Below are 16,615 nucleotides of genomic sequence, written 5' to 3' on the forward strand. Positions count from 1 at the left end.
GCGCAAACGAAGTGAGGTGCAAACCAAATGCTTTCAGTCAACAGATGAGTCCTTTTATTTCCTCTAATCACTGATTTTCAACAACTGACACCTGGCAGAGGTATGGAGGACCGGCAGTCCTGATTAGAAATAAAAGGAAGAATCAATTGATCAATTTAATAATTAATTAACGTTACTGTTTTAAAGGCGGTAGGTCTTTCTTTGTTGCTGTCCAATGAAATTTCACCTTACTTCGTATGACAAGGGGTGTACCCTAAAACTGAGCCGAAAGCTGATTGGCTGCCCCATGTGCGTACTGTCCAAATGTATTTTTTAACTCTATTGACAAATGGGTGAAGAAAAGCATTTGGCAAAACAACAAAGAAAAGCGAATGGCAAACTGAGGAACCATTTGGCAGATGTTTTTTAAAAAGCGATTTTAAATGTGCATTAAAAATCATATATTAATGAACTTTTTATATTTTACATTTTAAAGCATGAATTAAATCTGTTTTAAATGCATCTTGTTTTTTTATTCAATTTATTGTTCAATTAAACTACATTTTAAACCATTTAAGTCTATTAATTTAAAAAGTAATTTGTTTTCATTGGTTTTAATTTGATTCATTTTATTTCTAATCAGCCCTAACTGTCTTTCGTGTATGTGATGCTGAAATGTGGATTCATCGGGACCACACATATTTCATTGTATTCTTTGTGTAGATCCACACATGCAAAGAAATAGATAGAGCCTACAGACGAGTGGGGATGTGCCAATATTATCAATAGTGTTCTCAACAGCAACATTGTCTCAATATTATCGTGGTCACATGAAATGATAGGTCATTCAGACCTAAAAGTTAGGGGAAAATAAGACATTTACTTCATCAGGGTCCATTTGGTGCAATTTTATTTGAAACTTTTAGGTCAACTAACCCATTTGATACTTTTACGCAACAGTAATGATTAGAGGATAAAGAAAAGCGGATACAGACACATTTCAAAGTCATCTTAAATATGCAGAGGTATAGGTGAGATTTTTCAAATGTTATATCCCTACAGACAAGGTATGAACATACTCCCATTTGCATATTTTTTCATTTCTTAAAATAAACCCCATACTCCACAAAATGCCAGACGGACATCTTTTATTACTGCAGGTTAAGATGCTTTTTTTACTTGATAAGGTGGAGAACCAAAGGGAGGGTGGAGGAAAGAGGATCCCACCACAACAGCAAAGACTTATCTACAGTGGAAAATAAAGATAAGACACGTAAGGCCAATAATAAATCATGTTTCTTTATTTATGAAAAATTATATTAAATAGTTCATTTATAATGACTCCAGTTTGGAATCCAGCATCTAAGAGAAAGAGAAAAATCGTATTGCACTGTACACAATTCAATAACATACAAAAATGAACATAGATCTATCAACACATACTAAATAATATTCCATGTCAGAGGTAAAAGACCATTGTAAACAGCATACAAGGGCGTTTCTGCAACTACGGCCACTTTTGACTGCATTAAAATGAAAAAACTGAGTTTTTAAATCAGAGTCTGATACATACAGAAAGGTCAACCAAATTGCATGGAGTCCTTAAGATTTTACTCTAAACATGTTTTTTTAATTGTAATTTGATATACAGGAAACCTTGAAAACGTGGTGCGATAAAGATAGGTTGCGGAAATGACTTTTGGTAGTATTCCAGCTAATTGGCAGCTAGCAAGGTCTCCAACATTCATTTGACTTCTCTTAATATATATGAATTAAACCTAAAACATTTCTAAAAATGTAGTTTAGAGTACAGAATCACTATGCACACACAAGTAATACTGACAGAGATATTTACCTTATATTTTGGGGATCTTGTGAATGAGGTAGCCTACTCTATCAGCAATGTCCTTATGTGCCAATTTCTGTTTCCACAGAAACTCAACTTTTGTCTTAAGTCATAAAATCCTTTTTTCGAATGCGGTAAAGACTCAAGTGTGGGACAGGGACATTTACAAAAATCCGTAAAGAATACTGTAAAATAATTTGTATATTTAACAATTAAATAAATAATTTGACGTATCGCAACATTGACCAGAGTTGTGGGACATGAACCAAAATGATGAGACCTATAAATGCATCAATTTTATATGAAAATCACATACATTTTGTCAAGTTGTGTAATAACCATTTATAAAGAGTCATGACAAATTTTGACAGATCTTAAACTCAACTGCTGGGAATTAAGAGCCAGTAGTTGCAGAAACACCCATAATTGTAAACGTTATACACATGTACAAACCTTCATGATGAATTTGTTACGTTGGGCTAAAATCACAGTTAATCTTCAGAAATTGTCAGGGGTCCCAACACAGATTTGAGAACCAGCCCTTGGGGTGCTGCGATCAAGACATTGCATTCGAGGTTGAATTATAAAAAAGTTTAAAGATGTGTAGATGACTGTAACACAATGTTCTGATTTACCAGATTCAGCATCTCGCTTCACTCGGCCTTTACAAGTAGAATCACAGCACTGACAAACACGGTTCTTCTTGGGGTTATCCAAAAGCTCCCACCTGTCAATTATTATACATTAACATGATATATTTAAGTGATGAAGGACTTTATTGAAATTATTGTAATCGAGTTGCATACACTTACTCTTCTGTAGCTTTATTGTAGTTACAGGCTTTCCTTGATTCATTTAGATCCTCAGGGTCCCACGCGATTAACTTACAGTGGATGTACACCTGCAGAAAAGGTAGAAAATATGTACTGCGAATTCATATACATCCACATTCTTTTGAAAAGTCCTCAGTCACCTCTTCTCCTACAGCGAATCTGAAAGCTTGGAGATGAAGCAAGATCGAGGAGGAGTGATACCTTGGTAGAAACCTGGAGAAGGTCTTCTTTCCCTCCACAAGACACCTATTATGGATGTATATCAAGTCAACTATACATGCTTTGGTCCACAACATACAAAACTATCAAACTGTACATACCCTTCATTGGTGATGAGTGGGTACGTAAGGGTGTCTGGGTACATTTCGAGAGTTGTGGAGGCGACACATTCCTCCAGCAGCAGCACCAGGGGCTGATGGGCTTGCTGGTCCACCTCGGCCCATATAGGAATGAAAGAACCCAGAGGAAAGACATTGGATTCAGCTGGGCCACTGAAATTCTCTGGTGAGGGATTACAAGAGGCGAGTTACCTTAGAAGAATGAGAACAAAACTCACACTGTGTCTACTCACGGTTAAGAATTGCCATGTGAAAAGCCAGTTCTCCATGACCTTGAATAACACCAGTGGCGCGAGTCAAGTAGTTAGGGGCCCAACCCTTCGGCCTGAAGACAGAATTGATTATCCATCAGCGATTGAGAGTTTTCGGGAATGTATGTACGGTGATGTTATCTCACCTGTCATACACACATCTCATTGGATATGTGAAAGAAGGAGCATTGGGCTTTGGCAACGGCCTGTGAGTCAGTGTATTCGCATAGATCAAATATTTATAAGTCCCCTGATTTCGGAGGGAAAATAAAAACATTTCCATTACAACACTCAGGATTTTGCGATTACGAAAGCCCCCAAAATATACGTACCATCCTTTTGAATTGACAATCATTAAGTTGATAGATAAATTCAGCCTCTGCGTAGCCTTCCGACATATTCGTGAAGCTCGAAGGAAAGCAGTTACCGAGGAGAAGACGAGCTGGATTACTAGACATGGATTCGTTCACTTTCCATTTAATGTGAACTGAACTTTCCTCACACACAATTTGGATATCTGGAGAGAATTATGAATTAAGCTTATATTGACATTTCATCTTTAATTGTAATGTAAAACTTCATTACCATCTCCAGACACTCCAAATGATGTTGCAATGGCAAAAACTAAACCCCATAGCAGCAGGTTCTTCATGATGCATGTAACTTGGCCCAAACCTAGTGAGGAGCAAAACAAATGCTTTCAGTCAACAGATGAGTCCTTTTATTTCCTCTAATCATTGATTTTCAACAACCTACACCTGGCAGAGGAGGCTGAAAAAGTAATTGCTAACTTTTAAATGATTACATATATTTTGAACGTATGCACGTACACGGTTGCATTTTAATAATGTCTGGACGCATTTGCAATTGGGACTTTTAGCTTTTTAATTTCATTTCTACGTGACGCTGAAAGGCGGAACCATTGTTATCAACATACAGGAGCAGCCGGACCCGCGCTGTCGGACCGGAAGTTGGGTCGCATTTTCTCGTTGATAGCGCGTTTAGTTAGTATTATCGCCAATTGTATTATATAAAGTATTGTTCAAATATATAATTTGACTGTTACTTTTAATTGCACTTGTACGAGTTGAAATACAGCCCTCAATATGTTGATTAAAGTTAAGGTAAGTGATTTTGTTCCGTCCTCAGATAGCAGTGACTTGTGTGTTCCTGTTATGGACATTTATAACTAATGTAAATTGATGCGTGTTGTTGTGAATCCTTGCTACGTGTATATAATATTGTAAATACACTTAATCCTTATTTTCCCATTTAAATCCCCGTTAATAATCCAGGATAAAACTATAGTGCATTAGTATTGATTGAGTGATTATTATGCGACATGTAATTCATTTGTATATTATGTTTGTTGTATAGACCCTCACAGGCAAAGAAATAGAAATCGACATCGAGCCTACAGACAAGGTATGTATTCCTATATCATTTGGATGTTTTCATGTCTATTAAACTAAACCCCAAACCTCAGATGGCACAAGGACATCTTTTTTATTATTACTGCAGTTTAAGATGCTTTTTTATTTGATAAGGTGGAGAGAATCAAAGAGAGGGTGGAGGAAAAAGAGGGGATCCCACCACAACAGCAAAGACTTATCTACAGTGGAAAACAAATGTAAGCTTTGCTATTGAAGTCCGATGTAAGAGCAAATCATGTTCATTTATCAAAAGTACTTATGCAACGGTCTGTTTAAATATTCGATTCTGATTGGCTGGAAGATGTGCATTAAAACCACTTAATGCACGGGTAGGGTGTCATCTTCTGCTGTCTTATCAAAAATTACACCGTAAACACCACAACTCTTTAACTTGGCAAATGACCATAGTATAAGCGAGATAATTCATGGATAGTCTCGGATTCGCGTGGTTCTTGGCCTCCGCATCGTGCATTAAAATCCTTTAAGGCATGGCTAGCCGTGGATTATACCTTTACTTGTATACTGTTCTCACTTGTGCCCTATGTGCCTTTCTTTCAGGAATGATGAGAAAACAGCTGCCGACTACAAGATTCAGGGAGGATCTGTTCTGCATTTAGTTCTGGCTCTGAGAGGAGGGGAAGACCTGCGCTGTCCCCGCAGCCATAATCTGTTTTGCTGTGCTTAGGCTTGTACATTTGAGGAATTCTGCTTATGTCTATAAGAACAAACAGCAGATTTGCCAAAAGTGGACATTTGGCTCTTAAGTCACTTTCAAATTGTTGTAACTGCTGCTTAGCATTCATGTTTGAGAAAGTGTAATGATGATGCGTTCTGAACAGTGTTTACAACCTAAATGTGAATTTAGGTGAAATGTTTGAAGTTTGTTTTCCTGTTTTTCACGGCACGCATCTGTGGTTCAACCCAACATAAAGTCTTGCGCGGAGAAAGACGTTTTTACTTTTGCTTCAGAATAGATGCTGTGGTGCGTGTTTTAAGTGTCAACTGAAGGCGTTGTTCCCGACACTCTCATCATATGTCAATCAAATACACAGAGTTTCCTAAAGGATGAGTTTTAATTTGAGCAAAATAATAGCGAGTTTGAATGCAATGTATAATACTACGTATGTTTTATTGTATTGGGTTTGGATGAGTTATCAATAAACAATGGTTAATTATGGGTTCACACAAACACACAATGACTTTAAGACTGGGAAGGATGTTAAAAATATGCAAGACGTTAATGCTCCTATGAAACTTATACTTCGTGTCTACATTCTGTGCCAGTAAAACTGTACAACAGATCTGCAGGAAATATCCTGAGAGAGGAAGGCTCAAGAATGATAAGGTGTTTATAACTGTAAGGCAACTGGAGCTTAAATTACTTCAAATCTTATGTCATACATTACCAGGAGTGGATAAACCAGTTAAGAGGGTTCACATGAAGGATATCTGCCTGCACAGGCATAAAGCTGGTTATATCAGCCAAAACAAGATGACCTGTTTATTTGAAACTCAAGTGTTGGTAGATCATTTAAGGTTTGACATAAGAGTATATTTAAGGATAGTGAACATTAGTTGAGCGTTTACCCTTGTGTTACAATGACCTCACAGTTCAAACCAAGATAACACTTCATAAACATCTGTTGTAGAAAATCTGTGCTGGGACGATATTCAGTTCACATTTCCCAGCAGCTTTTTGGAAATGATGTTGACAGTCACACCGCCGAAAGACAGAATATAGAGGTTGTCAGATTGTGTAGATTTTCTCCTAGTGGGAGAGACGTCACGCATGCCTCCATTGAGCTGGATCTTTGCAGGTTTTTCACAAGGGGCTGAATGATTGCTGACAGTTCAAGACGTCACTTGGAAATGAGTCAATCTGTACGGTGTCCTGACACAACGAGCCCTGATGAGAAAAAGACATTCGGACTCGCATCTTCAGGCTCACCTGTAGAAATAAAAATGAAGATCAAGCATCTGTGTACAAGGTGCCAGTATTAATTTCATCATTTACACACCCAAGCGTCATTTCAAACATGTACGACTATTTTTTTCCTACGGAACACAAAAGAAGGTATTTTGAAGCATGTGGATTACCAAACAACATCGGCCCTCATTGACGTCCATTGTTTGGACATTTCTCAAAATATCTTCGTTTGTGTTCCACCGAAGAAGTAGTTATCTACAGGTTCAACATGCGGGTCAATAAATGACAGGCTTTTATTTTATTTCTTTAAGTTTATTGACTTGCCTTGTTAGGGTTGTTGAGTAAAACAGTCTGTGTGACTTGACCAAGACCTTGTGCTGGAATCACATTACCACTTGGAGCTTTCATTTGAAGTTGAACACTCTGAAGGGTTAAAAAAAGGCAGGTCTGGGTTTACATGTCCAATACATGCATGGGAAACACACGTGTTTGCGCCATATGAACCCTTTAAGGTATTCATGTAAGCACTTATAGACCTTAGGTACTGCGGCTTGCAGAGTAAAGTTGGTGATGTCACTCAGAGAAGAGTTAGAGCCAATGAGAGTGACCGTGACGTCTGTTTCTGTCTGTCGGTCACATTGTAGCTTCAGAGTCAATCCGTTCTTCTCGTACACAGTCAAATTGGGAACCACTATACATAAACACAGACACAAAGTTGTAATTCAAATAAAAGTTGAAAACACAGCTTAGTGGTCAGCCTTCTCACCTGGCGTAGGCTCCAGTCCTCCCAGAAGGTCCAGAAGATCTCCGGCACTAGAGGTAGTTGTTGGTGGAGTGATAGCAGGGGCCGGACTGGGCGTGTCCGATCCACCCAAAAGATCCAACAGATCACACACCTTCGACAAATAGCAAGTAGAATAGAAAACTTGGAAAAGAATCCTTGAAGGTCTAGTGTCTGAATGCTATTTTATAATTACCTGACTTGCTGATTCAGAGGGAAATCCTGTCTCGGCTGGTTTGGGTTTGGATGTGTCCGACTCTTTGATAAGTTCTCCTGATATGTCTCCGTTGGTGTGACCTGGCGAGTTTTTATCCATGACTGGCATTCTCTCCAACACCGCAGCTCTGCGAGGAAACCAAGAAACTTGACAACATCCGTCAACCGTAACAAAAACGACATTACAGATCAATTATAATGTGGCACACCTCATGTGGTCATATTTCTTAAAGAGCGCATTGTACTCCACTGCCCTTTGTTGGAGTTCCAGGTCGATACAGCTCCCGTAAATACTCACGATGCTTCTGATTCGACTGAAAATAAACGTAAAACACAAAGCATGAAATAAATGCACATGCAAGTCTACACAAGATACTGAGGGAACTATAAAGACGGGGAGGTTTTCTCACTCGACATTGTCTGTGATGCGAGTGCTCAGTTTCATTGTAGCAGTGAGAGCGAAGCCTCTGGTTGCCGGCGACGACATGTGAGAGTGTAGAACCGTTTCCAAGGCATCCAAGACGTCGTCCTCTGTAACCTAGCAACAGAAAAGATCCGTGAACACTAATTAAATTAAGACGTTAGGCCTTACAAAAACAGTCTGACAGTACCATGGTACAGGGAGGGTATCGGATATTAACAATACTTCATTAGTAAAATTCCATCATGACGGTTTACCTCCACTGGTTCAATCTCCTCACACTCGCCCTTGAGCAGCAGGTCTCCATATTCTCCAATGCACCAACAGGCTACCTGGACCAAAGATTGCTACACACAAAAAAACTGTTTATTACACACAAGCACTCACAAACCAGCGGATAAAATACAAAGAGTCAATGAGGACAGTTGGTGCTCCCTCACGAAAGTTCTGGAGTTTGAAACTCTGCATGAAAGCATCCGGGGTTTACAAGCCCTCATAGTGTGGAATAAATGATGTTTTTAAGACACATAAACAGAGAAATGTATTCTTACTTGTGAAATATCTTTTAAAAGCGCTCTGTAGAGCTTGTGGACGGTGTAACAGTGGAGCTCTGAAGTAGCTGTGATGAGTTGGATAAGGTTGGGCACAGTCTCATCTCTTACGTCGCCCCCTGCCTGAGAGAGTGAGTAATGCATTTCAAACTTTGCATGCTTAAGGGAATGATTGATTCGTTAAATATGAATTTACTGGTCCTTATGTCATCCCATAGGAGTATGTGTTCTTTTCTTAAACCCAATTGGAGTTTGTATAAAAATCAATTTACATTCATATATAGGTCCTAATTTGTTCATTTGTTTTTATAATGGACCCTATAAATATGCCATTTTTTTGATGAACGTTAAAAACCTGAAGAAAGTAGATCATATAAATCTGAGATGGCATGAGGGTGATTAAAGTATGAAATCATTTTTCTTCCTTTAACTAGCAACTACATAAAAAACATGACATCTACATTGTTCAAAGATTATACGGCATTATTTATTTGTGAAATATATGACAAACTGTCAAACTGGTTGTTAATGAGGTAAATAGCTGGTTCAGTTGTGTAGCGTGGCTATTTACCGTGGTGAGCACATGCATGATGGTGTCGATGTGCCAGCGCTTAGAAGGTGCGTACCTGACCCAAACACAGAGAGAGACAAACTGTCGTTTAGCCCCTATGACTTTCCAGATACATGTATACACAGACACAGGTTAACACAGAAAGCACAAAAGTTGAGGGTGAGTAAATTACAAGAGACTTAATTTTTGGGTGAATTGTTTCTTAAAGGAGCAGTATGGGATTTTAAGGAGGATCTAGTGACATGAAATGCAATGTAATATTCAAAACTATTTCTTCAGAGGTGTATAAAGACATAACATAATAAACCGTTATGTTTTTGAATAAGCTATTTCTATCTACATACAGAGTGGGCCAACATACATAGAATTCACTGCCATGTTTTGTACAGTATCCCTAAACAGACAAACAGCTGTACAAAGTGTTTTTCTGTCCCTCTACCCTGAGGTGCGTAGTCCGGTTTTCTCTGACTTTTACAAATGGGTTGTTACATTTTTGTAGAGGTGTGGGTCAGGCTACAGCGTAGGTCCGATGCAGAATCAAAAATTGGGCTTTAGCTAGCTCTGCCCTCAAACGTGCTGTGCGATGCAAGCATGAAATGCTTAGCTTTAGCATTGCTTACACCACGCAAATAATAATGCAAATGAATAAAATAGGCAAAGACGACACAAATATATACAAGCAGTACACTGGTACCAGATAAACAATGATGCTCAAAACTGCTCCGTAACACAGCTAATATTATAACAACAACATATCTTGGTTCTTACAAATAGAAAAAACAATGTTTCTCACATACTGATCCGATTCAAAGGAACCAATTTAGCGCAGGTCCTAACTCCTGCCTGACTTTGATCCTTTTTTTTTACACAGACCCTTTATTTTATGTAATAAATAAGACAACGCTCTTTCTACAGCATTTATAATGCCTGCATGATCTCTTCCTTGAGTGAGAAAACATGCACCGTCTCAGCCAACGACATCTTTTTGTACTGTGGTGGCCGCCGTCGTGTTTCGAAAGGGAGGGGGGAGTGGAGGACTGAGAGATCGGTTGCAATTCTCAAACCCGCCGCTAGTGGCCACTATAAATCGCACTCTAGACCTTCAAGTGCACATCAACAATACAAACACCAAAAAACTTTAAGCATGAGGACATGCTTCAGTTTTGTAATGTGCACTTGAGAAATACACCGACAGATAATTCACACACACGTGAACATTTAATAGATGAAACTGGTAAATATAAAGTCAGATGATGATACCTTTCAGCAGCGTTGAAGATGCCGGAGGCCGTCTGAGACCGAAGCTCAGGTGGACAGGTTGAAAGAAAAATGAGGAGCTCCTTCATCATTGAGCGAATGTTCACAGCAGACACGAGAGCAAGTGAGAGGTCCAAAGCTCGACTGAAGACAAAGAGCAGAACAAATGACATTTATAACTGCATCCTTCATACACTTACGTACTTCTATCAATCTTGTTTGAAATGTCCAGATACCGTTTCACAGAAGTGTCTTGATCTTTCAGACAGTCCACAATGGTTCCTCTGTGCCGCTGCACTGCATTGTGGTCCGTCTGTACTATCTTCTGAAGTGACGTCATCGATATATAACTGTTATAAATATGAGATGGGACAGAAAAAGTGAGTTCAACCAAACGTGTTCAACACAAAGCAAACGGACATTCAAACAAATCACCTTTTTGTCTATAGAGCGTTTCCCAAAACAGAAGCACTGGTGCAGAAACACTTCCTGCTCGTTCTTATATATATTTTGTTTTATTATTATTATAATAAAATCTTAAAATTGTTTGTTTAACATGTTGTGTTGTCCTATTTTGTCCTAATGCTTGTGTATTGTTATGTCAAACTAAAACTGAAAATACTTTTAGACCAGTGATGTTACGTCTACAGGTATAATGCTCTATAGCAGTTTTTTCTTAACAGGAATTGTTCTAGCTTTTGTTGAAACTAGTAACTTTGTGAAAGCACCTTTTGTGTATTATTGCTCCTGTTTGACATATCGGGGGATATTGCTCCCTGAACTCTCTGTAAGTCGCTTTGGATAAAAGCGTCTATGAAAAGAATACATGTTAATGTTTATTTGGAGTGGTTTATATAGCGTATTCTTGTTTTGTAAAAGATCCGCACTTGATGACCAATCTGAAAATCAGCATTTCAAATGAGAGACAAAACCAGAAACAACCAGAAGAACGAGCTAATCCTGACTGTCTGTGCACAACTCATTCTGATTGGCCAACTCGAACGCTAAAAGAAATCAATGTGCCATCAGGTCACACTGCGCTGGTATCACTTTAGATTTACTTTAAAGGTGTCATATGACATGCCTAAAACGAATATTATTGTATGTTTATATGCGATTTGTCTATATTTTCCATATACCATAGTTATGTTTGTATCTCCTCTTTGCTCCGCCTTTCTGAAACGCGCTGATTTTTTACAAAGCTCATGGCTCTGAAAAGTGAGGTGTGCTATGATTGGCCAGTTAACAAGTGCGTAGTGATTGTTGGAATATTGCAATCGTGTGACGGATATGTAACGCCTCTTACCATATTTGGAACATCAGGTTCCTCTTCAATTGTACTGACAGGTAAGACCACCTTACTTGCGTATACATTTGGGGGGCCTTAGTCAAATCAGACCACCAACTGGCGTAGATTTGTGGGGGTGTGGTTACACGAGGGGTTCTAAGCAGGTCTGGGTGAGCATTCGCTTTTAGTTTTCCTGATACCTTTATTTGTGCAATTTTACGTGTCTTATACATGCATGGGCAACTTATAACCCTCCAAGGACACAGAAAAACCCGTATTCGCGCCATATGGCCCCTATAGGTTAACCAGATCAAATATTTTGACACAGAGAAATCAAAAAAATATATATGCACAACATACCGAATATTCCTATCGTTGTTAAGAAGAAACCTCCCCAGAATGTTTACAGCTAGGACCTAAAAGACAAACATACAACAATGATTAAAGTGATGTATATTAAACTAGAAATATTTTACCCGAGAATTGCCCCTCATTGAAGTGTGACGCTATTATAGTGCGTTAATTAATATGTTATTAAGTATGAAATGATGACCAACCCTCAAGCCACTCTCAGAGTTGATGTCCATAATAGTGAGAACAGTTTCATACAGTACAGCACTGCCCGCAGTCTTACTGCTGTCGGTGTTTGTGGCCACCTGTGCATTAAAAGTGACAGAATCCAGCTTTAAATACACAATACCAATACCCTTCAAAAGTCAAACACAAAATACTTTCTGCCCTAAATGTGCATTAGATGATGTTTACCTGTGCCAGCAGGTCATTCATGGCTTCACTAGCAGAGTCGTTGTTGTGACCCAGAATCCTCAGCAACCGAAGAATACGCACCTGAGGGTAAAACATTAATCACCATTCTTTCTTACTAATACATTTCAGACATAGAAACATAAGTATACATTGCTAACGTGAGAATATGCGTATAAGCTGCAAATTGCAGACCAAAAATTGAAATGTCACTGAGCTCGGCCGTGACCGACACACCTGAAGAAACGGGTCGCTGATACCAGCTATGTTGTGCTCCGGAGAATAGCTGGACGTCACAAGACTCCTCATAATCTGAACCAGCTCAGGAACCGCCTGGTGGAAAAATCACAAACATTAACATTCTCTAGAATGGTTAGTAGTTGAAAAACAAGGTTTGAGGACTTTACCAACCTTGCGAAACTGCCCCAGAGTATCAGGATTCCTCTCGCACAGTTGAGTTATTAGAACCACAGCACCGTGCAAAACACCTGTGAACACACCAGACATTTTACAACAAACACGGTCACGAATAAACAAAACCAAAAATGAAACTAACCGTGGTTCTTCTCTGATAACAGAGACCTCGCTGACGGTGTGAACAGTTCTCCAAGCTCAGGGACTTTTCTTATTATGTGAACGGCACACAGGGTGGCCTGAAGAAACAACATAGATATGTTACGCAATGAAGGATTGTTTTATAGGAGTAAAGAGTTTGACGTGCTATGCCGTGAGCTGACCTTTTTCTTGATGTAAGAATTCGAGGCCCTGAGAAGCCGTTCGATCTCCGGTGCCAGATCGCGACACATCTCAGCTGAACCCATACATCCCAGAGTGCACAGAGCCAGAGACTGAACATACTGACTGCTGTGACACAGGTCACTAACACACAACAATTCAAAGTTACCTTTAATACAAATATTGACATTCTGAGACACAAAAACACGACTGTTTAATAAGTGCATACACCATGGTGGCCAAAGGTGATTACCAGCTTTGGACATCTCCGCACCTTTTTCTAAATGCAAATATGAATATTCATGATATGTCAATTGTGTACATAGTGTCCAGTACTTTTTGATCGAGTTGGTGATGAGAAGGCTAGCATCCTGTTTCTCATCCAGAAGCATCATGGCTCCCAGGTAACCGATCCGCTTCTCGTTGTATCTGGGGCTGGCAATTAAACGGACGCACTCCATCTGCATGAGCCAACGTTAAAGTTATCACTATTGATCCATCACAACAGATAAAATAACAATAGATCCTACGGGAGTAATCTACTCAACAGTTTAGGTAAACAGATGCGACCGATTCATAATCCGCTCAGTTACCTGGCCAAAGTGTGCGGGATAGCCCAGCATGTGCACATAGAGTAGTTTGGCCAGGCTGTGCGAGCGCACCCCGTTGTCGCCCTGACGAAATTGCGCCCGGATATCCGCACACTCCCGCTGGATGATGCCCCGCTCCTCGCCCTGGGTCCGGGCACTGCGGATGACCCGAATCATTTCCTGCAAACGCACTGATGGACTCATGATTGTATCTGTATTCAGAGATGAAGAAACATGTGCGTCAGAAGGGTTTAGAGAGGAAAATGTATTAGTGTTTGTTGGGATATGGAAACGTTTACACACAATCAGCGCCATCAATCATTTTTTCCTCTCACTTTGTGTGACAGAACAGTTTAAAGGGACAGTTCACCCAAAAATGAAAATTCTATTATGAATTTCTGACTCTCTAGTTGTTCCAAACCTCACAGATATTTGGAAGAATGCTTGTTTCCAAACAGTTATTGGATCCCATCGACCCCCATAGTAAGAAAAATGACAACGCTAGTCAAAAGTGCCCAATAACTGTTTGCTTGGCTACATTCTTCAAAATATCTTCTTTTCTATTCAACAGTACAAAAAGTAATTTTCCTACTTTGGTAGTTGATAGGGTCCAAGAACTGTTTGGCTACAAGCAGTCTTCCTAATATCTTTCTTTTTGACAATCAGAACGAAGACATTCATACAGATTTGTAACAAATCAACGGTGAGTAAAATAATGAAAGAATTTTTATTTTAGGTGAAGTACCCCTTTAAGTGTTCATCACAACATCTCCTTACATAACCATGTGTTTGGTCTCTTGTATTGTATGCATTCTGTAAAGGGCCATGTACATGTGTTGGGTATTAATGCTTCTGGTTTGTACATTTTAATTCACTAAATCTTCGAAAAGTATGTCATCTCTACAAAATGTGCGTCCTTTTTATGATCCCAAGATCATAATGCATGTTTATTTACCCTTTTAATCATAGAAAAGTTATTTGTATAGACAGATTTTTGCTGATGTCTAGACTCTAACAGTGGTGGTTAGGAAACAGTAGAATAGAATAGTTTTTCTATTTTAATAAGGTTTAAGGTTTTGACTGAAAATGTCACATCCATAAGGCTGGAATTGCCCAAATTATAGTAATTTAGTTACTACAGTTTAACCATGGTTATTTTTTCGTAGGGGTAATGTGACACGAATACGTGTTTTATGTGTCTTTGGTGTGTTATAAGTTGTCCATGGATGTATAAGACATGTAAAATAGCAGAAATAAATGATCAGAACAAAAGATGCATTCTATCTAAAAGCGAGTGCTCACCCAGACCTGCCTGAAACGCCTCGTGTAACCACACCCCCACAAATCTACGTCAGATTGTGTTATTTCTTACTAATGTATACACAAGTAAGGTTGTGTACCTGTCAGTACAATTGCTGTGGAACCTGATGTTCCAAATATGGTAAGAGACGTTACATTTCCGTGACACGCTTGCAGTATTCGACCAATCAGCACTGCTTAACTGGCCAATCATAGCACACCTCGCTTTTCAGAGCGATGAGCTTTGTAAGAAATCTGCACTCTTCAGAGAGGCAGAGCAAAGAGAAGATACGAACATGCACGATAAGTGGAAAATACATCGTTTTTTAACCTTAAATTGTGTATACACATCACAACTAAAACAAACAATAATATTCGTGTTAGTCGTGTCATATGACCCCTTTAAAACGAAGGAACGTATGAGCCCGAGGCCTGTCAGCTTCGTTTTCTCTGCGATGATGTGTTTATGATACACATGCTGGTCTTCCCAATTCCCATCATGACTTCACGGCCTTCGGTCTCTGCTGGACGGTTTAATCTAAACATTTCACGTCAAATTGTCGTTTGAACATCTAATACCACCGTCTTCATATATTATTTACAGCACAGCCCGTGCTGTCATGCAGTCAACCGTCTTACAAACGCGCTGGTTGTGCACAATTGTGTGTACAATAGGATGCAATTAATCAAACGCTAACAAAATGTCGACACAAACATCTATAGGAGAAGCTCGACCGTGTAGCGCGTCATCCTCATCGCGCGCTAGAATGCACATTAGTGACGTTTCCTCATCGCGCGCTAGAAATGCACATTAGTGACGTTTCCTCATCGCGCGCTAGAATGCACATTAGTGACGTTTCCTTTTGTCGGAAATTGAGTCTGATCACTTGTCGGTGGCGAACGCAATGTTTATAACGTGAACCTCGGCACTGTTGACAACCCGTATACCACCGCAGCAGATGTCGGGCTCGTCGTCTTTACCTTCGGTGTCTCCCCGCTGTCCAGTCCCTAATTCATCTGCTCCTCAACCGATTATCCTCACGATCTAACGGCTGTCAACCGGACAAGATGTCGTATCGTGCGAATAACTTGGAGCTTCGATAGCACGTACATATGTGTATATAAGACTCATAGTAGAGCGCAACTTCCGCCATCCGGGTGTGTCATTCATTCCCGTCCAGCCGCTGTGGGAATGCGCTCGTGTAGATTTAAAGGGACCGCGCACCATTTAATGACTTTAATGTGTTGTCTTATGTAAAACTACTTTGATTTTCTTACTATCGTAGGTACGTGGCTGACATTCAGTATTTGTTAGTTTGCCAAAATCTAGGTGTGTGATACTGTTCCATGCATTACATGCACTCCTAAACAATGAGCATGTCTGTGGCTATATAAAGTCATTTTAAACAACGTGAGCTTTGTATAATGGCAGCTCATTGTAGCCTACAATGTACAGTATAATGGAAAACATTGTACTGTAACTAGTGTATTTGTGTTTTCCCCCCAGAAGACATTACACATTCAGCTCCTGCAACAT

At 39.5% G+C, this 16,615-nt stretch overlaps 3 protein-coding genes across 5 annotated transcripts; 1 reads left to right on the top strand and 2 right to left on the bottom strand.

The window, feature by feature from the left end:
* Window positions 1-6: 6 nt before the first annotated feature.
* Window positions 7-4,158, bottom strand: LOC130418136 (zona pellucida sperm-binding protein 3-like). 3 transcript variants are annotated; one of them, XM_056744102.1, is made up of 11 exons: window positions 4,078-4,158; window positions 3,833-3,922; window positions 3,580-3,764; window positions 3,394-3,497; window positions 3,230-3,321; window positions 2,979-3,159; window positions 2,799-2,904; window positions 2,638-2,726; window positions 2,461-2,552; window positions 2,279-2,375; window positions 7-119 (listed from the first exon to the last, which is right to left on the bottom strand). In XM_056744102.1, exons 1-10 carry the CDS (start codon window positions 4,106-4,108, stop codon window positions 2,317-2,319), a joined length of 1,029 nt encoding a protein of 342 aa, XP_056600080.1. In that variant the 5' UTR covers window positions 4,109-4,158; the 3' UTR covers window positions 7-119; window positions 2,279-2,316. The 3 variants fall into 3 exon arrangements, with proteins under 3 accessions (XP_056600080.1, XP_056600079.1, XP_056600078.1); XM_056744101.1 differs by lacking the exon at window positions 7-119 and adding an exon at window positions 1,103-1,225; XM_056744100.1 differs by lacking the exon at window positions 7-119 and adding an exon at window positions 1,103-1,225 and having other exon boundaries at window positions 2,279-2,552.
* A 38-nt stretch (window positions 4,159-4,196) lies between these two features.
* nedd8l (NEDD8 ubiquitin like modifier, like) lies at window positions 4,197-5,857 on the top strand. The gene is made up of 4 exons (XM_056743621.1): window positions 4,197-4,371; window positions 4,625-4,672; window positions 4,795-4,877; window positions 5,239-5,857. Exons 1-4 carry the CDS (start codon window positions 4,354-4,356, stop codon window positions 5,363-5,365), a joined length of 276 nt encoding a protein of 91 aa, XP_056599599.1. The 5' UTR covers window positions 4,197-4,353; the 3' UTR covers window positions 5,366-5,857.
* On the bottom strand, window positions 5,791-16,249 carry ap1g2 (adaptor related protein complex 1 subunit gamma 2). The gene is made up of 22 exons (XM_056743620.1): window positions 16,060-16,249; window positions 13,783-13,991; window positions 13,526-13,650; window positions 13,192-13,333; window positions 13,011-13,107; window positions 12,866-12,942; window positions 12,692-12,787; window positions 12,458-12,538; window positions 12,250-12,348; window positions 12,053-12,108; window positions 10,641-10,754; window positions 10,408-10,548; window positions 9,148-9,202; window positions 8,577-8,699; window positions 8,283-8,372; window positions 8,015-8,142; window positions 7,814-7,918; window positions 7,585-7,732; window positions 7,374-7,503; window positions 7,144-7,298; window positions 6,932-7,030; window positions 5,791-6,628 (listed from the first exon to the last, which is right to left on the bottom strand). Exons 2-22 carry the CDS (start codon window positions 13,981-13,983, stop codon window positions 6,503-6,505), a joined length of 2,388 nt encoding a protein of 795 aa, XP_056599598.1. The 5' UTR covers window positions 13,984-13,991; window positions 16,060-16,249; the 3' UTR covers window positions 5,791-6,502.
* Between the last annotated feature and the right edge of the window lie 366 nt (window positions 16,250-16,615).

This window comes from Triplophysa dalaica, chromosome 3 (genome assembly GCF_015846415.1).
Source record: "Triplophysa dalaica isolate WHDGS20190420 chromosome 3, ASM1584641v1, whole genome shotgun sequence".
Lineage (NCBI taxonomy): Eukaryota > Metazoa > Chordata > Actinopteri > Cypriniformes > Nemacheilidae > Triplophysa > Triplophysa dalaica.